This window comes from Panthera onca, chromosome E2 (genome assembly GCF_046562875.1).
Source record: "Panthera onca isolate mPanOnc1 chromosome E2, mPanOnc1 haplotype 2, whole genome shotgun sequence".
In the NCBI taxonomy this organism is placed as follows: domain Eukaryota; kingdom Metazoa; phylum Chordata; class Mammalia; order Carnivora; family Felidae; genus Panthera; species Panthera onca.
The window spans coordinates 13,482,307-13,504,584 of record NC_138353.1 but is presented as its reverse complement, the minus strand read 5'-3'; the positions used below and the strand labels follow the sequence as shown (position 1 = coordinate 13,504,584).

At 55.4% G+C, this 22,278-nt stretch overlaps 3 protein-coding genes across 12 annotated transcripts in view; 1 reads left to right on the top strand and 2 right to left on the bottom strand.

The window, feature by feature from the left end:
- The window catches only part of TGFB1 (transforming growth factor beta 1), a 14,201-nt gene extending 9,561 nt beyond the window's left edge, over positions 1-4,640 (bottom strand). The window contains exons 1-2 of one of the 2 annotated variants that reach the window (XM_060651199.3): positions 3,381-4,640; positions 181-341 (exon numbers count right to left, since the gene is read on the bottom strand). In XM_060651199.3, coding sequence (XP_060507182.1) covers positions 181-341; positions 3,381-3,735 — 516 coding nt within the window. In that variant the 5' untranslated portion in view covers positions 3,736-4,640. The remainder of the gene's footprint in view (positions 1-180; positions 342-3,380) is intronic. The other variant, XM_060651198.2, reaches the window with a different exon arrangement.
- On the top strand, positions 1,828-22,278 carry TMEM91 (transmembrane protein 91). 8 transcript variants are annotated; one of them, XM_078438407.2, is made up of 7 exons: positions 11,742-11,945; positions 12,271-12,334; positions 12,465-12,525; positions 15,131-15,235; positions 18,396-18,634; positions 21,302-21,451; positions 21,963-22,278. In XM_078438407.2, the coding sequence occupies exons 4-7, from the start codon at positions 15,151-15,153 to the stop codon at positions 22,119-22,121; spliced, it is 633 nt and encodes a 210-aa protein (XP_078294533.1). In that variant the 5' UTR covers positions 11,742-11,945; positions 12,271-12,334; positions 12,465-12,525; positions 15,131-15,150; the 3' UTR covers positions 22,122-22,278. The 8 variants fall into 8 exon arrangements, with proteins under 8 accessions (XP_060507200.1, XP_078294533.1, XP_060507192.1 ...); XM_060651209.3 differs by having other exon boundaries at positions 12,327-12,525; XM_060651214.3 differs by having other exon boundaries at positions 12,271-12,525; positions 15,131-15,200.
- Positions 5,282-11,697, bottom strand: B9D2 (B9 domain containing 2). Of its 2 annotated transcripts, none has more exons than XM_060651204.3 (4): positions 11,584-11,697; positions 11,007-11,098; positions 8,156-8,281; positions 5,282-5,884 (listed from the first exon to the last, which is right to left on the bottom strand). In XM_060651204.3, the coding sequence occupies exons 2-4, from the start codon at positions 11,092-11,094 to the stop codon at positions 5,571-5,573; spliced, it is 528 nt and encodes a 175-aa protein (XP_060507187.1). In that variant the 5' UTR covers positions 11,095-11,098; positions 11,584-11,697; the 3' UTR covers positions 5,282-5,570. The 2 variants fall into 2 exon arrangements, with proteins under 2 accessions (XP_060507187.1, XP_060507186.1); XM_060651203.3 differs by having other exon boundaries at positions 11,520-11,631.

The window sequence follows — 22,278 nt, the reverse complement described above, 5'->3', positions numbered from 1 at the left end:
CCTCCTGAGTGTTTAGTATCCTAGGGTGCTAGGAGCCTGAAAGTTCTAAAGGGCCCCATGATTCCATGGCCCGCACGCCCCCATCCTGCAGAGTCTGTCTGTGTGGACCTTGCAGCCACCAGCCGTCCAGCTGCCCACCTCGGCCCCAGTGCAGCCCACCTCTGGGGCCCGGGCCCCCACCTGGTACAGCTCCACGTGCTGCTCCGCCTTTAACTTGAGCCTCAGCAGGCGCAACTCTGCCCGGGAGAGCAAGACGGGCTCGGGCACTGCTTCTCGGAGCTCCGACGTGTTAAAGAGCATATATATGCTGTGCGGGGTACGCTGGACTTTCTCATAGATTTCTAGGCGGGAGGAGCAGAGAGGAGGGAGGTCAGGGGGTTTGGCAAGGGCGGAGGGAGCTAGCGCACCCCAAGTCTAAGAGCGTGGGCTCCCGGCGCGGACGACCCTGGGTTGGAACCCGATTCTGACATTTTTTAGCGGTGCGACCTTGAGAGAGTGGCTCTCCCTCTCTGGATTTGTTTCGCCCTCTGTAAAATGGGGTCTGAGTCACGCTTGTCTCCTGTCATCTGTAAAGCGTCCACTCAGTACACAGCCCTAAGAGGGGCTGCTGTGCTCGCTCAGGCGCCCCCAGTACTTGAAGCCTCAAAGGCAAATTGAATGGCAGGAGTAGGATGGAGGGAGCAGCCTTCCAGCTCTGTGACTTTGGGCAAGTCACATTCCTTCCCACAGCCTCGCTTTCGGGGCTATTCTTTGGGAAATGACAACCCCACCAAACTCCCTAACTGCCCACCAGGTTCTCCTAACTGAAGCACTGTGTGACTTTGGGCAAGCGAATTCCACTCTCTGTGTCAGATTCTCAACTGTAAAAGGAGGACCGGCTGCAAGATTATATAGTGTGCGACGAGTGAGCTGGTGTGGTAAAGCAGGCAGCAGTCTGCACACCCGGGCTGTGCTAACATGTATGTTAAAGAGTGCTCACTATTTGCCAGGGGCTATGCACCACACTTTACAAGGGCTAAGACATTTAAACCTCGCAACAACCTCATGAGGAAAAGACAATTATTGTACCCATTTTATAGATGGGGAAACAGGTCATTTGCCCCATGGTGACATAGGTAAGGAGCTACAGAGCTGGGATTCAAACTCAGGCGGTCTGGTCCCAAAGACTACTCTTAACCCCAAGGCCATGCAGTCTCCCTGCTACTGTGACATTATTATTACTACGAATTACTCTTACTATTACTAATTGCTTCCTGCCTTCTCTCCCTCAGCTGGTTAGACAAGGCAAAGTTCATTCTAGGTAGGAATGGCTTTGGTGGGGGGAGGAAGAAAAATGGGAAGAGTGCGTTCTAGTCTAGGAAAAGTTTGGGATGAGCAGGCAGGCCATGGCCTTGTAGATCAACTGGGATACATCCTTTAAGGCCTCTGCAGTAGGGGTGCAGAAATGGTGGAGACAGGATCTGATGAGAAAGGAGAGGCAACTCCTTCCATAGGCCCCCTGCCCCTACTCCTCCCCACGCTAGCCAGGCCAGCCCGGGGTCCCCACAAAGAAGCCCTATCTTGACCCAGGGGTTACTCAGCAAACCCCAAAGGAAGTGTAGTGCAGGGGTGGAGGGTGGGAGGACGGGTGGAGACAGATACAGAGGAAGAAAGGAAGGGCAGGACCGGTCAGAGGGAGGGATGGAGAGACCACAGAGACAGGGAGACTCGAGGAGTAGGGCGAGATGGAAAAAGAGGGAGAAAGAGGGAAGAGACTGTTCAGACCCATGCATGGGATATGGGAGACACACACGGGAAGAGAGATATAGGGTTTGGGGGCAAGATGGAGCCAGACTGGGAGGGGAGAAGAGGACTGAAGGTACCAGCGGTAGAGAAATCTCTACAACGAAGGTGAAACGACCACAGAAAAGGTGAGCCTGAAATGTGGGTGGGGAGGGGCGTCACCTGGCCGGGCACGCATGCGTGGCCCAATGACCACAGGTGCACCGCCCAAGACAGAAAATGAAAACAGGGGGGCTGCCCCAAACCTCCGGGCCACGCGGAACCCCTGGGTCCCCGCGTGGGCGCCGAGGGGCCGGGCCCAGCAGCAGCCCCGCCCCAGAATGGGGTGAAGAGGGCGGGAGGCGCCGCAGCCGCGAGGGCGGGGACCCGACCTGCCCCGTCTCGCCCCAGGCTCCGCGCGCGATCCCCGCCCCCCGGGCAAGGAAAAGGAAGGGAGGGCGGGCTAGGCGGCCGGACGCTGGGGTTTCCCCAGCCTCCCGGAGAGGAACTGGGACTCTGGGGTCCAGACTCTCCCAGTTCAGCTCTGCGGGGTCCTCCCCCCCCCCTTTCCGGGAGGGCAGGCTCCTCCCTCCGCGCGTGGCACCCACGTGGGGCTCCCTCACCCCGACCCGCTCGGTTTTCTCACCCCGATCTTGCAGAGTCTCACCCACCCACCTCTCCCTCTAGGGCTCGACTCCTCACTCAGCCCGCTTCCTCCCCTCCCGCGGCGTGGGGGGCTCACTGCTCCCAGAACGGCACTGTTTATGTCTCCCCTCCACTCCCTCCCCGTCCCCCGTTCTCATGCCTGTCTCCCCTCTCTCTAAACCCCTTCCCACCACCCACTATTCTAGGTTTCTTGGGGGCTCGCTTCCCGCGCTGGGCTTCCTCCTCTCACGTCCATATGCCAAATACTCGGGGCACCTCGCGCGCATCCCCGGCGCCCCCCTGGGGGTCTCCGCTGCTCTCCTGCTCGTACCTCCCCCCACCCCAAGACCTCGGGTCCCCTTCTTCCCCGCATTTATCATCCTCCTCTCTGTGGGCCCTCCCCCAATCCCGCGTGTTTTTCGCGCTCGCTGCAAGCGGATCCACTGTCCACTTTCCCGATACCTCCGGAGTTCGCTTCACCTAGTTTTTCTGTCCTTCTTGAATTTTCTCGCCTCGTGCCCCTGAGCTCTGGGTCAGCTTTCCCCACTGCCTCCCCTCAGATGCTGGGGTCTTCGCTTCTCCCAAAGCGGGCTCCCTCTCTCTATGCAGCCCTCACCCCACGACCCCCACATTCTAGTGTACTGTGAAGAAAGAAGTCTTTCTACCCCTTCACCCCCCAGTTGCTTCTCTCCCCTCTAGGGGACTGCCCCCCCCCCCCCCAAGATCCCGCAGGTTCCCGTCGCTCTCTAGAAGCCCACTTCGCTCCCTATCTCCTGCCCTTCAAGGCCAGATACCTGAGGGGTAGGAAGCTCAGTCCTCTCCTCTTTGAGACCCCCCTCCCGCGTTCCCGGCAACCCCGGGGGTCCTCTTCCTCTAGGCAGTTTCCTCTGCCAGTAATTTCCTCCCCCGTGACCCCTGCACTCCGGCGCCCCCTGGGGGCTCCCCTCCAGGGTCCCCGGCCCCTCTGAGCTCACTGTTGGTGTTTTCCACCATTAGCACGCGGGTGACCTCCTTGGCGTAGTAGTCCGCCTCAGGCTCCGGCTCCGGCTCGGCGCTCTCCCCCGCCACCCGGTCGCGGGTACTGTTGTAAAGGGCCAGCACAGCCTCGGGCAGCGGGCCGGGCGGCACCTCCCCCTGGCTCGGGGGGCTGGCGAGCCGCAGCTTGGACAGGATCTGGCCGCGGATGGCCTCGATGCGCTTCCGCTTCACCAGTTCCATGTCGATGGTCTTGCAGGTGGACAGTCCGGCGGCCGGCCGGCCAGGCGTCAGCACTAGTAGCCACAGCAGCGGCAGCAGCAGCGGCAGCAGCCGCAGCCCGGAGGGCGGCATGGGGGAGGCGTCGCCCCCGGCACTGCCGAGAGCGCGAGCCCCGCTGCGGTGGGAAAAGGGAGGCCCCGCCCCTAGGGGGGCTCGGGGTCTCCCGAAGAAAGATAGGAGGGTCGGGGTGAGGTGAGGGGAGTTGAAGCCCTCAGGGAGAACCGAGTGGAGGTGGAGGGGAAGCTCTGATGGGTGGTTTCTCGGTATCCCAAGGAAAAAACCGAGAGGGGCGAGATCTGGTACCAGAGGTGGGTGGTCTTGAGTAGGAGAGTTAAGGAGGTGTGGGAGAGATCCCGTCTCCCGGATCCCGGTGGAGAAGGGTCCTTGGATGCGCGGGGGCTCAGGAGAGAGGCTGGAGGTGGGGGAGCGGCGTGCAGGGGGGTGCGCCCGAGGTCTGGGGTCAAGTCTTCGCGGGAGTCCGGGTTGGCGGCTCCTGAGGGCTGCTCCGGAATGGGGGCGCCTGGGGGACGCCGTGGAGGGGGCAGGGAGGGAGCAAGCGTCCGAGGCGGTGGTGGGGCGGTCTGGGGTCCCCAAGTCCTGCCTCCTGGCGGGGCAGTGCCGCGCCAATCGGTCCCCGCGTCTCCGGCTCCCAGCGGCAGCGGAAAAGTCTCAAAACTTTTTTTCCTCTTCTCCCAACCAGCTCGTCCCTCCTCCCGCTCCTCCTCCCCCTCCTCCCCGCAGTGGCGGCGGCGGCGGCGGCGGCGGGGGCGGCGGCGGCGGCTCGTCTCAGACTCTGGGGCCTCAGGCTGCTCCTCGGCGGCTCCTTCCTCCGCTCCCGGCCGAGGCCGGCCCCGCGGGCGGCTCCGAGCCGGGGGGTGCCCCGGAGGGGGCGTCCCCCCTGCCCCCGGCCGGGGGCCTCGCTGTCTGGCGGATCCGCGGCGGGAGGAGGGGGTGGGACGCCCGGGGCGCGAAGGGCGGCGGCGGCGGCAGTGGCGGGGACCGGCTGGGGCGGCGGGGGGTTTTGAAGCCGCCCCGGCCCCACCCAGGAAGCGCGCGGGGCGGGGGCGGCCCCCAGGGGGAGGACATGGGGGGGCCGGGCCACCGTCCTCATCTCGCGTGGGCGGGCTCCGAGGGGGGTCCCTCAGGCCCCGGGGGGAGGGGGCGGACACCCCGGCTCCGCCCCGCGAACAGGGTGCTGCCTCCTGGCGGCTGAGCGCAACCTAAGCGGGCAGACGGGTTGCGTGTGGCTTTGAGGGCTGCGCGGGGTCGTGGAGAGAATGAAGATCTGGCGGGGAGGGCTCAATCGGAGGCTGGGGACACATGGCACAGGGGATCAGAGAGCGGGGACCCCAGAGGAGAGAGGGTGGGAGGCTGGAGCAGAGGGGAAGAGGGTCAGCCAGGAGATGGGGACCCAGTGGGGAGAGGCGCACAGGGGAGCAAGGAGCCCCAAAGAGAGGGGGTCACAAGAGGGGTCCCCAGAGTGGGGAGGAGGCAGAGGTTGAGGCACAAGATGGGGGAAGTGGGTCTGTCAGAAGGTGGGGACCTGAAGGAGGGTGTCAGTGGGAGGACAGGAGGGCACAAGACCTCTGACAGATGAAGTCAGGAAGGCACCCACACCTGTAAGAACTGCTCCTTTATTGAGCACTTCGGTGCGCAGTCTCTTCTCACCCAACACCCTGCGACCTCACACACTTAACTGCCCCCATTTTACAGATGGGGAAACTGGACCTGAGAGGGGCAGCCACTGGGCTTGAGGTGCTGGCCAGGACAGAAGCCATGGCCTGCCTTGGCTGGGGTCAGATCTGACAGTCTCCGGACCCACCCACGCTTCTGACCACCGGGCCATCCTGCCCCTCCATAGGTAGCCGGGTGTGGATAAGGGCCTGCGAGTGGCGGCAGGGGCAGGGTCAGCATTCCACACCATAGCGGTCGAAGTGGCGCAGCAGCAGGCCCAGCTCAAGGTGCACAGTGCCACCGGCAGCCGTGTGCAGGCGATAGCGGTCGGCCCCACTGTAGATGGCGTCCCCGTGCAGCAGCTGAGGGCCGCCGCCCACAAAGGCCCGTGCCAGCTGCTCCCGCCAGCTGCCCAGGGGCCGCCATGTGGGGCAGTCCAGCTGGTGGGTGCCCGGACTGCTGGGCACGTGGCAAAAACCGTAGCCTGCGAGCTGGCAGCGGCCGAAGCTGTCCTGCGACCACACCTGGAGATGGAGTCGGGGCCAGCCTGCAGGACGGGAGGGAGGAAAGGAGCGATGGTGGAGCTCCGTCTCCCCCTCCTGGATCCCCATCTCCTTGATCCCCACTGGTCCAGTCCCCTCCCCGCTGGGTTTCTGCCCCAGCCTTCTCTCCCATTCACAAGGCAGCCAAAGGAATCTTTCTGAATCTACTTCCCTCCCCTGCTGAAAACCCCTCCCTGGCTCCCCAGTGCCCTCACTATCAATCCCAACCTCAACGCCCCAGGCCCTCTGGATCTGGCCTCTGCGGACATCCCTTCCTGTGGCCTCCTCTTCTGTGCCCCCATTTCAGGGCAGTCCAGTCCCCAGGTGAACGCCTTGGGCCTTGTCCGGGACACCTCCTTCCCTCCCCACAGCCCACTCTGTGCTCTCTGGGCCCAGGGCGTTCCTTCCTGCCCCTCCAATGCACCTTCTGACCTGGCAGCTGGAAGCATCTTTCTCCCACATCCATAGGTTTCTCAATGTCCTTAGAACACAGTTCAGCTCCTCAACCCGGTAGGCAAAAGCCCTTGGAGACCTGGCCCCATTTCACCCTCCTTTCTGCGCCCCCCCCCCCCACACCGCCGCCTGCGCTAGGCCCTATTCTAGAAGCTGGGGACACAGTGGTGAACAGAGCAGACAAAAATTCCTGACATCCTAGACAACGAATGTAGTAAATAAGCAAATTACAGGGTATGTCAGATGGTGATAACTGCTCTGGAGAAAAATAAAGCTGGGTATGGTGGGGGTGGGGATGGAGTTTTAGAAAGTGGGTGATCAAGAGAAGCTTTTCCGAGAAGGTGACGGTTGAGCGAATGCTTGAGGGAACGGAGCTAGCCATGTGGATGGACATCTGGGGAAGTACGCCCCCAGGAGAGGGAACAGTGTGTGCAAAGGCCCTGAGGTGGGAGCTGGCTGGTGGCGCCAGTAAGGCTGGACTGAGAGAGGGACAGAGGGACAGGAGGTGACAGACCAGATTGTCTCAAATTGACTATGATCCAGGATAAATCTTTGGCTTTTACCGAGTAAGATGGGGACCATGGGGGGTAGGGGGTTCTGTGTAGAGACAAGAATATGACCCAACTTGGGTGTTCAGAGGGGAACAGACTATGGAGCACAGGGAAGAGGCTACTGCAATATCCAGGTGAAAGGTGAGGATGGACAGACCAAGAGACCAGAGAGAGAAGTGGGGGGGATTTAGGATACATTCCAAAGGTAGAGCCAAAGGGATTTCTGGGTGGGCAGAGTGGGGGTTGAGGAAAGAGGAGGCAAAGACGGTGACCATACTGGAGGATGTGGGGTCTGCAGAACTGAAGGACAGTCGCCTGCCTCATACTCCGGCCCATCAGCCACAGGCAGCCAGAAGAATCTTTTAAAATTGAAATCTGACATGTCTGTCATGGGCTACGGCTCCCGAGCACCTTCTGGAGATGGCCTCAGCTCCACGGCCTGTCCCCTGTCCCCTGCCACCTCACCCCTGGCCCTTCTCCTGTTTACCCTTGATCCTCCAAAGGCCCCTGGCTCACTTTCCCCTTTTGGCCTTTCATACCCAGCTCTCTGCCTAGAACCTTCTTCCATCCCTCTGCAGTACAAGCTCCTACTAGCCCTTCACAGCAAAGCTCAAACACCCCCTCCTCCAGGAAGCTCTCCCTGAATTCCCTCGCAGTCAGGCTTCTCCTCTGGGCTCCCCTACCCTCTAGGATCCCCCATTCCAGTCCTGCCCACTCTGGGATGCCACTATCTGGGACAGCTCTGTCTCCCCCCACAAGAGATGGTGAATCCGATGAGGACAGGGCTGGGGGGCTGTCTCAATCACCAACATTTCCCTGGCATCGCCCAACACAGGCTGGGCGCAGGGCAGACGCTCAGTAAATATTATTTGTATTGTTGAAACACATGTCATGTTGACTTAGGCTGTTTCCTAGAATCCACTCCTCTCCAGTGATCTAAATTTTCCACGAGAAAAGGCTTTCTGATACCCTTCCTCCCCCGCATACTCGCTTCCCCTGTGAGCAGCTGGGGAGCCAGGACTGCAGAAACAGCTACCAGCCCTCTCTCCCTCATCACCCCCTCCCAGCTTCCTCCTGATTGAAGCCTCCTGTTTGTCTCTTCGAAAGCCACCTCCCCTCTCCCCCTGGTCCCCACCTTCCCCTCACCCCCTGCAGCCCTGGCCGGCCTAGTCTTGCACACCCTAGAGCCAGCCTGCAGAGAGCCTCTCTGGGACCAGGCCTGGCCAGGAAAGGGCCCCAGAGGGCAGCCTGGGGCCCAGGCCGGGAACCCACCTTGGAGGCCTTTGGTGGCGAAGTGCAGGTCGATGGGGTGGGACCAGTAGGCCATGTCCCCTACTTGGGGGGTGTCCACCTGTGTCTGGCCCTCCCGTATGCCCGACAGGAGCTTCCACGCTGCCCCTGCAGGGAGGGGTAGGAAGCAGACATCAGGAAGGGGAGGCCATTGTGGCTGGAGGAACCTGTTTCTCCCTGGCTTTGGGGGGTCAGGGGTTACAAAGTGTGGACTCTAGAGCCAAATGTCTGGGTTCAAATCCTGGTACTACTTCTCCCTGCCTGTGCAACCTTGGGCGAGTTACCTTCCTCTGCCTTGGTCTCCCCTTCTGTAAGATGGGTGTCCTCCTGACATATCCCTCAGAGTTTTCTGAAAAGATTAAACAAGCTAATACACAGAAAGCCCTCAGCACAGTGTCAGGGGGGCAGAGTGAGTGCTGGGTAAGTGTTGGATATCATTTTCTGACTCTTCACCCCATGTTTAGAGGCCTAGTCCAAGGACAAAGATGGGGCCAAGGATGTCCCTTCAAGAGCACCAGCACAGGGTGAAAGGTGCATAATAACAGCAATCCTCCCGAGGGTGAAAAGAATAGCAAAAATGCACTGCTTCCTGAGTGCCAGAGGCTGTGCTGAAATCAATTCACTTAATCTGCCCTCTAGGGCTCTAAATCCCCTCCCCACCCCCTAGTTTAGACTCTCCTCTGTAGCCCACAAGGCCCTCCATGGCCTGGCCTATGCTCCCTTCCTGAACTCCTCTCCGACCACTCTCCTGTCACCACCCTCTAGCCTCACTGCCCCCATTTCTGTTCTCTTCCCCCCACCCCCGGGGCCTTTGCACTGGCTGTTGACTCTGCCCAGAAAGCTCTGCTTCTGGATTTGCCCTTACGTGGCTTTTCCTCATCCTTCAGGGATAGGCTCCAGTGCCACTTTCCCAGAGGGGTGCTCCCTCACCCTCCTATCCAAACACGAGTCCCTGTCTCATCATCTCCTCTCATTTCTTCTGGTACCTACCACTGTCAGTAACCACTCTGCTCATTTCCTTACCTGCTCTTTTATTTCCTGTCTCCTCTACTGGGAGCCCTAGGAGAGCATGTCTGTCTCTTGTATACTGCTGGGTCCCCAGGACTTCAAACTCAGGATCTTTGTACACAGAAGGTGCTCAATACATGTTTGTTGGACAAGTAAGGGCTCCTAGGAAGTGGGTGCTGATATAATCCCCATTTTATAGGTAAAGAAAGGAGAAGGAAAGTCACTTGGCCATTTAGTCCCCCGAAACACTTATTGAACACCTGCTGTGGGCCAAGCACTGTCGTCCATGCTGGGCACAGCAGGAACGCAGTTTACCAATGTCCCACGGTGGCGCTGGACTCAAACTGTGCTCTGACTGCAGGGCCCAAGCCCTTTATCTGGCTGCCCCTGAGCTCTCTGCTGGATTAACTCCCCCCCCCCCACCACCACCACCAAGAGCCCCCTGAAATAATAAAAATCATGTTGGTGATCTCTTCCTTCTGGGCCAGATGAGGAAAGTACCAGGCCTTGAGTCAGGTTCTTCACTTACGAGATTTCCCAACACCCCTATGAAAGACAAATATTCCCACTCTACCACTTTACAAATGAGGAAAATGAGGCTCCAAGTCGGGGACGGGGTGGGGGGGGGGGGTGGGGGGGGGTGCGGTCAGCACCTGGCCAGGGTCACAGAGTAGGTGAGTGGTGGGGTCCAGACTGGAAACCAAGTCTGACTCCAGGGTCTGCCTCTCATCTGCTCAGCTGGAGGACCCCAATTTCCCTGGGGGATCTCAGCCACCACTCTACCCACTAGGGAAATCGCAAAGGACCCAGGGCCTCCAGAGATGAAGGCGGCAATAGCCACGCTATTTCATGAGCATTTATCTGTGCTGGGCAACACACCCAAGGCTTTACTAACAGAACCCCAACCAGTTTCTACACAAGTGAGGCAAATGCTTACTGGGTCAGGCCCTCTTCTCAGTGCTGGTTGATATTCATTTAGTCCTTACAACAAGTTAAGTATTGCTATTATTCCCATTGTACAGACAGGGAAATCAAGGCAAAGACAAGTGCCCAAGGTCACGTAATTAATATGTGGTTTTGAACTCAGGCAGTCCACTCTTAACACTCTGCTGCCTCTTAGCTGCTATTAGCTTCCTTTTAAGACAAGGAGACTGAGGCCTAGAGAGGTCAAGTCCAAAGGCCACCACTCAATAGGTGAGGGACTTAGCATTTGAGCCCAGATCCGGCAGCCTATGGCCCTACCCTTGATGCTATGCTGTCTCTGATGGGGAAAACTGGGGCTTCCAAAGTCTCTCCTGCACCTGTGTGGATGAACCTGAATGACTGATAGAAAGGGGTTCCTACATTCTCACAGAGAATTATGGATACAGTAGGGTGGCCTCTTCTCTGTAAATCTGGGATGGAAACCCATTTTACAGTAAGAATTTAATACATGGAGACTGTTAAGCAACGAATGGAGATGGGAGAGGGACCCAGGCCCCCCACCCCCCAAGACAGTGAATGAAGTCCAGTGGGGATAGGCTGTCTAGTGTTTTGAGGATTGGGAGTGTGTCTGTGTGGGTGGGGTGGGGGGGAATCTAGCCTGTAGTCCCATATCCTCAGGGGCTTTGTGTTCAGAGAAGGGGAGCCAGAGCTCCCACAGATATGAGATGGGAAGAGCAAGGAAGGAGTGTGAGATTCACATTGTCAGAGTGTGGTCATGGCTAGGAGTCCTGAGAGCCAATGGAAGAGGAGGATCGGGGACTAGGCGAGGGAGTCAAGGAAGGGGGGTAGAAACTCTGGGCTTGGAGGTCTGGGTGGGGAAATGAACCAGGCCCCAGAATACCTGTGTGGATGCCCCACTTGCAGAAGAGGCTACTTTCCGAGAACCCGGTGGCCCCCATGATCTGCCCGATCACGTGCACCTCAGCCATGGCCCTGAGGGAAAAATGTAATCACAGCCCTGTGAAGTAAGTGTTCTATTATGTCCACTCGACAGATGGGGAAACTGAGGCCTACCAAATAAGGGGCAGTAGGATTCCAGGCTAGTTTCGTCAAACTACTGAGGCTGCCGCCTTAACCATGAGCCTGGCCGCCCCTCCAGGACAGCCCGGGAAAAATGACGGGGGTGAGGTGAGAGCTGAGGGAGAAGCTGGCATCTCTCTACCCGCTTCTAAAATAACCTCTTCCTTAAACTCAGCGCAGCGGAAAGCCCCGCCCCGAAGGCCCATGGCCCCGCCCACAGGCACAAAGCCCCGCCTCTTCACGTCGGAATCCCGCAAGCGCCAAAAGGCGCAGGCCTTTTAAGTGCAGGGCCGCCTTAGCCCCGCCCCTAAGCCCGGGCATGCGTTATTCCTACCTCAGAACACCTAACGGTTAGGTCGGGCCAAGAGACAGCGGGGATTGCAGTTCATGGGCCTGACCTGTCCCTCTCTCCGCGGATGCTGACTTCCTAGGCTTGGCTCGCGCCTCTCCCAGGACCTTCCCGGCAGCGAGAGACCTGAGGAGCTGATCCCTCCGAAGCTGCGCCCGCCTTCGGGCTCCCTGGTTGTTGCTGGGGCAACAGCAGCCTCCTCCCCTAGTCTTGCACCCGCCCTGCGGGTCGCTAATTGGCCCTAGCAGTCTTCGGGGCGGGGCTAATATGTGATGGACGTTTTCTCTCCCCCTCTCCATTTTGGGAAAAGCGTCTCTCCGCACACTCAAGGTTCCGCCATTTGGGGCGTGGTCGGGCAGCTGCCATCTTGAGTGTGGCTGAGGAAATTTGCGCGCCAACTGTTTCTGCCAGGTACCTTCCTCACAAAATAAGCGATTCCATCCACGCTGCCTGCCTCCTCGAACGCTCTCTCCCAGCCAGGACCAAAGGGGAATCTCCCTCAAGGTCACTGCCTGCATCCCCCTGTCTTTATGAAAAACATTCTTCCTCCTTCCGAGAAACTCAAGTTGGGGAGAGGGGTTTTCCTTCCTTTTTGGGGGGTTTCCTGTGGCTCCTCACGGACTGATAAATCCAACTTCCTTCTCGGAAATACTGTTAGTGCTGATTCTGAGTAAGAAGGGGGAGCGTGGGGGAAAGGGGATGAGAAATGAGGAACTGAGGCCTCTTTTTTCTGCAGAAAATCTGGTTCTTGAAGGCTGGAGTCTGCCAGCAACTGGTCATGTGCCCCTGCAGGTCTCCAGGTCTGTTATCTCATCTGTGTAATGGGTATAAGTAGAAGGACCGAGTCCGACGCACCGACATACTCTGATTTCGTGAACAGTGTGCCTTCACCCTCTAACTCCACTTGAACCCTCGTCCCTATTCCTCTAGGCCAGACCAGGAGTCCAAAGGAAATTCATTTTTCGACTTTTCCCAAAATGAGGCTACACAAGTGAGCATCCCGAAGTCAAAATTATAGGGAGGGGGCAACATTCGAATAGAATAGTATTAATATACAGAAAATAATTCAATAGGATTACATTTCACTAATAGGTATATTTGAAAGCTACCATTTATTGAGTGTATTTTCTATGCCAGACCCTGTAAACTGATCGTTTTGATTGCATGATTTTGTTTAATCCTGAGACATCCCACAGGGCAGTTAATATCAGCTTTGTTTAAGATGAAAAAATTGGGGCAAAATCATTTGCCTTAAATCACATTGACTGTAGTTCTAACTCTGCCCCTAAACTTGATGTTATTAACCTCTCTGCTGTCCTTCCTTTCTTGGATACACGTCTTTCAGTATTCAAGGGCATATGGAGGTTGTGCCTGGGTATCATCCAAGACTCCATCACTAACAGCGCACCTGAATTCAGCTCAGGTCACCATCTCCCCGACTGTGGGTTCGAGCCCTGCATCGCGTCGGTCTCTGTGCTGACAGCTCAGAGCCTGGAGCCTGCTTCGGATTCTGTGTCTCCCTCTCTCTCTGCCCCTTCCTTGCTCATGCTCTGTCTGTCTTAAAAATAAAGAAGCATTAAAAACTAAAACAAAACAAAACTTCCCACATCCAACCAGTCCAATCCTGTCAGTGCTCCTTAATTTTTTTTTTTTTTTTTTACTGGTTTTCTCCCTACTGGTTGATATTAGTGATTAAGAAAATGGTTCCTCGGGGCGCCTGGGTGGCTCAGTCGGTTAAGCGGCCGACTTCAGCTCAGGTCACGATCTCGAGGTCCGTGAGTTCGAGCCCCGCATCGGGCTCTGGGCTGATGGCTCAGAGCCTGGAGCCTGCTTCCGATTCTGTGTCTCCCTCTCTCTCTGCCCCTCCCCCGTTCATGCTCTGTCTCTCTCTGTCTCAAAAATAAATAAATGTTAAAAAAAAAAAAAAGAAAATGGTTCCAGGTCAACTACCTAGATGTAAGTCTCAGCTCTTCACCTTCTGTGTGACTTCTAGCCTCTCTGTATCTTGCTTTTCTTTTCTATAATGTGAGGATGAATGATAGGCCCCATCTTGTTGGACTGTTGTCAGGACTTGATGAGTTAATATATGAAGTTGTTTTAAAATATGCTCACACTGGAGCCCTCGGGTGGCTCAGTCAGTTAAGTGACCGAGTCTTGATTTCGGCTCAGGTCATGATCTCACGGTTGGGGGATCCAGCCCCAAGCCCAGCTCTGTGCTAAGTGTGGAGCCTGCTTGGTATTCTCTCTCTTACTTGTACATGCTCACTCACTCTCAAAATAAATAAGTTTAAAAACTTAAAAAATAAAATATGCCCACAATTAATTTTATTTATTTATTTATTTATTTATTTATTTATTTATTTATTTATTTTTATTTTATTTTTTTAGTAAGCTCTATGCCTGACTGTGGGGCTCGAACTCACGACCCTGAGATCAAGACTCACATGCTCTTCAGGATGAGCCAGTCAGGCACCCCTAGCCACAGATTCTGGGATGTGCCTTCTTTCTTTCTTTATTTTCTTTTATTTTTTAAATTTATTTTTTAATAACTAATTTTTTGAGAGAGAGAGAATGAGCAAGCATGGGGGCGGGGAGGGTCAGAGAGAGAGGGAGAGAGAATCCTAAGCAGGCTCCATGCCCAGCATGGAGTCCCACACGGGGCTTGATCCCAAGACCCTGGGATCATGACCTAGGCCAAAATCAAGAGTTGGGCACTCAATCGACTGAGCCACCAGGTGCCCCGATATACCTTCTTTCAATTACGTGGAAACCAGTTCCTCTCCCCTTGAGTCTGAGCTTCACTCAAAACTTCCTCGTAGCCAATAGAATATGGCCGAAGTGTTGCTGTGTGACTTCCGAGACTAGGTCATAAAAGGCGTTGAGTCTTCCTCCTTGCTCTTTCTCTCGGATGGCTCCGATGGGGAGGTCGGCCACCACCATGTCGTGATGGCAGAGAAGCAGCCATTGGAGAGACCCATGTGGAGAAGAACTAAAGCCTCTTGCCGGCAGCCAACACCACGTGCGTGATCCGTGTTGGAAGCAGATCTTCCAACCCCGGTTAGATCTTCAGATGACTATAGCTCTGGCCAGCATGCTGACTGGAACTTCATGAGACACCTGGAGTCATAACCACCCAGCCAAGCCATTGCCAGATTCCTGACCAACAGAGACGATGTTAGCTGATAAATGTTTGTTTGAAGCCACCAGGTGTTGGGGAATGATTTGTTATGCAGCCATAGGTAATTAGTACAAATGTCTAATGAATTTAGGACAGTGCTGGAAAATAGGAAGCACTGTGAATGTTCGCTATTATTGATGGGTCTTCGCGTTGTTACTTTTGAAATGGACTATTTCACGTATCCTTTTTGTTTTTAGATTAATTTCTTTAACCTTTATTCATTTTTGAGAGACGCAGAGAGACAGAGCACGAGCGGGGGAGGGGCAGAGAGAGAGGGAGACCCAGAATCTGAAGCAAGCTCCAGGCTGTCAGCACAGAGCCTGAGGCGGGGCTCGAACTCACCGACTGTGAGAAAATATACCACATTTTCTTCACCCAGTCCTCTACTGATGGACACTGGTGTGATTTCATCTTCCAGATGTGGCGAATAACACTGCTATGAAGCGTTACAAATACTTCTTCAAGACCCTGCTTTCAGTTCTTCGGGGGTATGTACACAGGAGTAGAAATGCTGGCTCCTCTGGTAATTCTATTTTTTTTTTTCAGTTTTATTTTATTATTTTATTTTATTTTATTTTATCTTATTTTATTTTATTGTAAGAGATAGAGTGGGGGAGGGGCAGAAAGAGAGGGAGAGAGAGAGAGAATCCCGAGCAGGCTCCACACTGTCGGTGCGGAACCCAGGAGCCCCAAGATGGTGACCCGAGCAGAAATCAAGAGTCAGTTGCCGTCAGACACAGAGCCTGCTTGGGATTCTCTCTCTCTTTCCCTCTCTCTCTGCCCCTCCCCCCACTCTCCATAAACTTAAAAAAAAAAAAAAAAAAGTCAACAGGCTTGTGAGTATTCATGCCCCCGTCCCCACAAATACGTACTGAAGGGCTACTTTGTGCCAGGCACTGTTCTAGGCCCTGAGGCACAGCGGTGAACAAAAGGGATCGAATCCCGGCTCCTGGAGTGGATACCGATGTGGGAGGAGTCAAACTACAAAGGATAGAAAGATATCATATGTTTCATAGTGATTAGCTGCATGAAAAAAACCACCAGAGCCGGGTTAAGGAGATAGTAGCAGGTTATCTCTCCCAGATAACACAGTCCTGCTGCAGGTCCCTCTCTTCCCTCCCCTGCCTGTCGTCTGCCAGAAACTCTGCCTGCGCCAAGTTGCACTTGCAGACACCATCTGCTCTCCCTGGGAGTGGGGCCCGTGCCAACTCCAGCGTCTGGACTCTTGGCACGGAGCCCTGGAGCCCTGGAGCGAGGGAACTCTGGCCAGCCCCGCATCAAGAGGGGAATCGTCCAGTTTGACTGGGCCTAGTGATAAGGAGGGCTTCTGGGCAGAGGAAGCCAGTGCAAGCTGGGTGGACTCCATGAGGGAGAGAGTCCTCCGGGGCGAGGAGTGTCCCTTACCGAGACTGATGGGAGCCGGAAGTTGATGATAATACTCCTAAACATCATCAAACACACTCAGAGTGCCTATATTGCCCGGCTTTGGGTAAATGGTGGACGCTGGGTATCGCGCCTGATCTAAGTGCTTTACGGATGTTATCACGTCTAAAAGGCAAGGAGTGTTTAGCCCATTTCACAGGTGAAAACATGACGGTTCCGAGAGGTGATGCCATTGTACCGAGGACACAGAGCAGGTGCCCTGAAGAGCCTGGAAAGTAACTCGGGTCTGTGTGGGTCTAAACACGGACGGGTAACCACCACTTGCGCCACCTGATAACCAGCACATCACCCCATTCCTGGCCCTCTCCCACCTCGGCCTCCTTTGCGTGGAAGCTCCCACCGTACCCTTTTGCCCTATTTCCTCCCCTTCCCTTGGGCCAGCAAGGAAAACAGCCCTGGGGTACAAATCTGCCGGTCCTGGCTCCAGCGGTTTACCTCGGCCAAGTGAGCACACACCTCTGACCCTCAGTCTCTTTATCTGTAAAACTTTAGATAGAAATAGAGCTGCCGAGAGGAGTCAAAGCCACCGTGATTGTAAATCCCCTAACCCACCGGCCAGGGGTCCGGGCTTAGACCGCACTCAGTGAACTAGCGTCAGGCTCACAGTCAAGAACCCAACCTCTCTGCGCCTGTTTCCTCCTGCCTACAACAGGACAGTAAATGACAGTGTCTCTTCAGTCCTTGCGAGGAATAAATGTCTATGCGTCCATGCACAGCACTGAGAGCAGTGCACACAGTTAGCCGCTGTTGCTGTTATTATTATTGGGCAAGGAGAGTGGCGGGGCGGGTGGAGGCGGGCCGAGCCAGAAAGGCCCTGGAGAATCGGGGGCGCCCCCTCCTCCGCCCCGCAGCGCTTGGGCCTGGGCGAGGGCGGGTCGGGGCCCACCGTCCTTGGAGCCCCCCGCTTGCTCCCACACACCCCGGGTGGCAGGGTTTCCGTGCTGGGCGCTGACGTCGGCCTTCAAGGCCCCCTCCCGGGCCGCGGCGGAGGGCGGAGCCGGGAGCCCGCCCGCCGCCCCGCCCCCATCCCCGCCCCCGCGCGCTGCGGGCCAGGGGCTCCGAGGGGGAGCCCAGAGGAACGCGCAGAACCCGCACCCCCCAGGCCCAGATCCCAGGGAGCGCGGGGCTCGCTGAGTTCAGTCACTTGCGGGCCGCAGGGTCCGGGCGGGTGTCGGTGCAGGGGCCCAGGAGGTCCCAACATATGGCCGTGGGCGGTGAGTGAGGGGCACAGATGGGCGGCACTGCTCCTCCCCTGGGTCCTAGTGTTGGGGATGGGGAGGCAAACGTTGGAGAGGAAATCGGCTCCAGCCAGGTTTGGTGAGGGCGGGAGGCTTGGGCCCTCAGGGGGGATGGTGGGGTGGCATTATTCCTTGAGGTTGAATGTGTATGAGGGTGGTGGGTTGGGGCTGTTATGGGGGAGTTGTGCAAAGGTGGATTCTGGTAAAACAGGAGGTGTGGGGGAGCTGATGAGTGTGCAGGCAATTGTGTAGGGCCGTGGATGTGGTTGGAGTAGGGGAGGGGTGCTTGGACCGGGTGTTTGGGGCAGGTGTGCAAGGGAAGTGAGTGATGGGAACAATGGAGAGTGTCTGGGATGCATGCGTGGGAAGCCTGTGCGTACGTGTGCAAATGGGGGATCTGATGCTAGGGCCACTAGGAGTGTGCGAGGAATCATTTGGGATGAGTGTGTAAGCAGGTTGGGGGCTCCAGAGGAGTGTTTAATGGGAGCTGATGTTGTTCAGGGCAAGTATACAAGGAGCCATCGGGGAGATGAATGCCAGCAGGTGGAGGTGGGGGTTGGGCTGGAGTGGATGAATATGTGTGGCAAGGGTTTGGGGTATTCAGTGTGCAGACTTGCAGGTGCAGGGGATGTGTAGTTCATGGGGCAAGTAAGTGTGTAGACACGGTTTGGAATAAGTGTGCAACAGGTATGTGGCTTTTGCCTGAGGAGACAGAATCCCAGAACTGAATGTCCAATAATATTATTTGGACATTATCTTTGCCCAATAATAATATCTTGCCCAATAATAATAACAGACCCCTGAGTTGTCTTCACAACTTGGCCCAGCGTCTTTTAGTCTTGGGGCCTCGGTTTTACTATCTGTAAAATGGGTCTGATGGCCAATGAGCTAACTATAGTCTCTGCCAGGAATCTCTCCAGAGTCAGGAGTCAGGGGAAAGATGGTGAGACTTTGTTATAACTGTTTTTTTTTGTTTTTTTTTTTTCTTTCCTCTACCTCCAGAAAACCCTTCCCAGAGCCTCTCCCCAGTCATGGACAGCCCCAGTCTTCGAGAGCTCCAACAGCCTCTGCTGGCAGGTGTGGGCTGTGGGCCCCCCATCCAGAAGCCTGGTGAGCCCCAGCTGGGGCCTCCCTTTGGAGAGACAGCCTTTGCAGAGTCCCTGAAGGGTTGGCAGCTCCTCCCACCACCTCTTCCCACTGTGAGCGCTGGCCTTGGGGAGCCAGGGCCCCCTGACCTTGAGGTAGGAGCAGCAGGTCTTAGTGGGAGCTGGGGGAGAGGGAGGCGAACTCAGCTGTGGCCAACACCTGGCTGGCTGGGGTACCTACCTTCAGCCTGGGGGGTCTCACTTCCCACTGCGTGTGGACTTCCTACATTCCTAGTTATGGTTTTTGCTGTTCTGGTTTCTTCACCTTTTCTCTCCAGATTTGTCGCTCATCTTTCTTCCCTTGTCTTTGGTTCTCTGTCTTCCCTTTGATTTCTGACTCCCCTATTCTCTGATTTTCTCTCTCTTTCCGTGCCGGCCCCGGTCTCTTCTTTTCAAATTAATGTGTTAATTTGTATAATTTCTTATTCCTTGTATCTACTGTGAAGCTTGTCTTTTATATTTTTTTCAAGATTTTATTTTTAAGTACTCTCTTCACCCAATGTGGGGCTCAAACTCACCACCCCGAGATCAAGAGTCACATGCTCTTCTGCCTGAGCCAGCCAGGCGCCCTGCTTGTCTTTTATTTGTTACACATGGTTTTCCAGTTACTATTCCTGTATAAGAAATCACCTCAGGGGCGTCTGGGCAGCTCATTTGGGTGAGCATCTGACTTTGGCTCAGGTCATGGTCTCAAAGTTCATGGGTTTGAGTCCTGCGTCGGGCTCTGTGCTAATGGCTCAGAGCCTGGAGCCTGCTTCAGATTCTCTCTCTCTCTGCCCCTGCCCCCTGGTCATGCTCTGTCTCTCTCTCTCAAAAATAAATAAACGTTAAAAAAAAAAAAAAAGAAATCACCTCAAAACTTAGTTGCTTAAAACAGCAACACTCATTATGGCTCATGGTTTCCATGGGTCAATTTGGGAAGGACTTGGTTGGGTGGTTCTGCCTCAGGGTCTTTCATGAGGTTGCGGTCAGCCGGCGGCTAGGGCTGAAACAGTCCATGGCTGAAGCAGCCGGGAGCTGGGTGGGTATCTCTCTCTTAACCTTGGGGCTTATAAATGACTCTCCCCTTGCAGGCTGGTTTGGGCCTCCTCACAACATGGCAGCTTCAGCATAGTCCGCGTCCTTATGGGCCTTCAGCCTCAGCATGAGGGCTCTGGTAAGGCAGAGGCTGCCTCACCTTTTCTGACCTATGCTCGGAAGTCATGTGGCATCACTTTCACCACATTCTACCAATTATGAGTGAGTCACAGCCTGCCCAGACTCAAGGAAAGGGGACACAGACCTCACCCCTTGGTGGGAAGAGTATCAGTCACACTATAAGAAGGGCATGTGGGATGAGAGAGATGGCTGTGGCCATTTTTGGAAACACGGCCAACCACATTGTGGCAGCATCACTCTGACATTGTATGTGTCTGATAATTCCATTCTTTGAAAAGTTTGAGGGCCTTATTATTATTAGTAGTAGTATTGTTATTTTTAAAGTTTATTTATTTTTGAGAGAGACCAAACACGAGTGGGGGACGGATGGAGAGAGGGAGACCCAGAATCTGAAGCAGGCTCCAGGCTCTGAGCTGTCAGCACAGAGCCCAACACGGGGCTCGAACCCACAAACTGCAAGATCGCGACCTGAGCCGAAGTCGGTGGCTTAACCAACTGAGCCACCAGGCACCTCTTGAAGACCTTATTGTTTTTGCTACTTCTCATTTATGGTTTCATATGTGCCTGGTTATGTTTGGAATGTATGCTGGTCATCATGTTTGATAAATTATTTTTATTTTTATTTATCTTTTAAATTTTAACGAGGCTCCATGCCCAACGTTGGTCTTGAACTCATGCCCCTGAGATTAAGGGTCGTGTGCTCTACTGACTGAGCCAGCCAGGTGCCCCTGAAACATTATTTTTAGGACTATTATTTTGTGGCCTAGGCTGAAGGTACATACCATTGAGAAGATTTGGTTTGCTTCTGTCAGCCACCTGGGGTCATTACCAGTTAGAGATCACTTTTAATCTAGTTCACAGTTTGATTGAAAGGCTATTTTTCTGGGATTGGCAAATGCCCGCAGTGCAAAAGAGGCCTCAGTTCATTTGACCTCTCTGCTGATTTTAATTTCAGTTTTGGCCTTATAGGAATTACTTAAAACTGTATGAGCTATTTGATGCAAGATTTAGAAACAAAAAAACAAAAATATTTTTTAAAATATAGAATTTCTAGTTTTCAGCAGGCAGGTTTGTCCTAGTAATTTAGGTCACTGGAGCTGTCTCTCTCTCTTTTTAAAGTTTATTCATTTATTTTGAGAGAGAGAGAGAGCACGCACATGGGAGGGGCAGAGTGGGGGAGAGAGAGAATCCAGAGCAGGCTCGGCACCATCAGCGCAGAGCCCGATGTGGGGTTCCAACTCATGAACCTCGAGATAATGACCTGAGCTGAAATCAAGAGTCAGATGCTCACTCAACTGACTGAGCCATCCAGGCGCCCCCACCCCCCAATCTATCTCCACTTCAGGGGCTGTGAGTGGCCCCGTGGTCTTTGAAATGGAACATAAAACTTTGGGTGTGAATGGGGCTCTTTGGAAACAGGGTACACAGCTTCCCCTCAAAGGGATCCAGGATGTAGAAAAGTTCAGAGCCTATCTCCTGGAACATTTTCCTCTCTTGCTGTTTCTGGGGAGGCCCTGGTATTGGTCTTTGGGGGCTGTGGGGAGCAGAGCAGTGGGGCAGGGAAGGTAGGTGGAGATGCCCACCCAGGCCCTCTCCTACCCATAGGATGCATCATCCAGTGACAGCGACTCGGACTGGGATGGGGGCAGCCTTCTCTCCCCGCTCCTACCCCACGATCACCTTGGCTTGGCCGTCTTCTCCATGCTCTGCTGTTTCTGGCCTGTGGGCATCGCTGCCTTCTGCCTGGCCCAGAAGGTCAGTCTGTGGGTGTGGCTGGGAGGGGGCTGGATGTAAGAGAAAAGTGCATTCAAAACAAAGCAGAGGTGCTATATGTGAGGGGAAACCAAGGTGGAGAGAAGGATCTACGTAGGAACATTGAAGGGTTAAATGAGTGTTTCAGAGTGAAAGCCCAGAGTGGTGGTTCAGAACCTGAGCTCAAATCCTAGGTCTGACGCACTCTTAAGACTTTTGGACAAGCCACTTAACCTCCCTGTGCCTCATCTGTAAAATGGGAATAATTCTTCCCTCTGGTTCACCATGAGGTCCCAACGAGTTAGAACAGTGGCATAGAGTAATAGATGTATATTTTTATTACCCAGCCAGTCTCCCCTGTGCCCGACCACAGTAGCGGCTCCCTGGTTTTGGAATCTATGAATGAGTGCGTGGGTGTACCGGCGTGGGAGGGGCTCAGGGAAGGGTCTGGGTCTGCAGGAAGCAGGGTGGGATGAGGGGATGCCTGAGTCACCGCTGCCCAACGCCTCCACAGACCAACAAGGCTTGGGCCAAGGGGGACGTCCAGGGGGCAGGGGCTGCCTCCCGCCGCGCCTTCCTGCTGGGGGTCCTCGCCGTCGGGCTGGGCGTGTGCACATATGCGGCCGCCCTGGTGACCCTGGCCGCCTACCTGGCCTCCCGAGAGCCGCCCTAGTTGCCCGCGCGGCCCTCACTGTGAATCAGGGGCCGGCACCGGGCGCGTCGGCGGGCAACGTGGAGAATCCGGGTGGATGAGGCGGCGGCGGCAGCGGCCACCGCCTCCTTCCTGGCCGCCGCAACGAGATTAAACTCCAGACACTCTCGCAGCCAAA

What these genes read in the sequence shown, in the direction of transcription:
- B9D2 (XM_060651204.3), bottom strand. Translation starts at nt 11,094, where the DNA reads ATGGCTGAGGTGCACGTGATCGGGCAGATCATGGGGGCCACCGGGTTC. An exon ending in CAAGTGGGGCATCCACACAG is followed by an intron (nt 8,282 to 11,006) that starts GTATTCTGGGGC and finishes CCCTCCCTGCAG; the next exon opens with GGGCAGCGTGGAAGCTCCTG. An exon ending in CGCCACCAAAGGCCTCCAAG is followed by an intron (nt 5,885 to 8,155) that starts GTGGGTTCCCGG and finishes CCCGTCCTGCAG; the next exon opens with GCTGGCCCCGACTCCATCTC.
- TMEM91 (XM_060651210.3), top strand. Translation starts at nt 15,151, where the DNA reads ATGAAGCGTTACAAATACTTCTTCAAGACCCTGCTTTCAGTTCTTCGG. An exon ending in CAGGGCCCCCTGACCTTGAG is followed by an intron (nt 18,635 to 21,301) that starts GTAGGAGCAGCA and finishes TCCTACCCATAG; the next exon opens with GATGCATCATCCAGTGACAG. An exon ending in CCTTCTGCCTGGCCCAGAAG is followed by an intron (nt 21,452 to 21,962) that starts GTCAGTCTGTGG and finishes ACGCCTCCACAG; the next exon opens with ACCAACAAGGCTTGGGCCAA.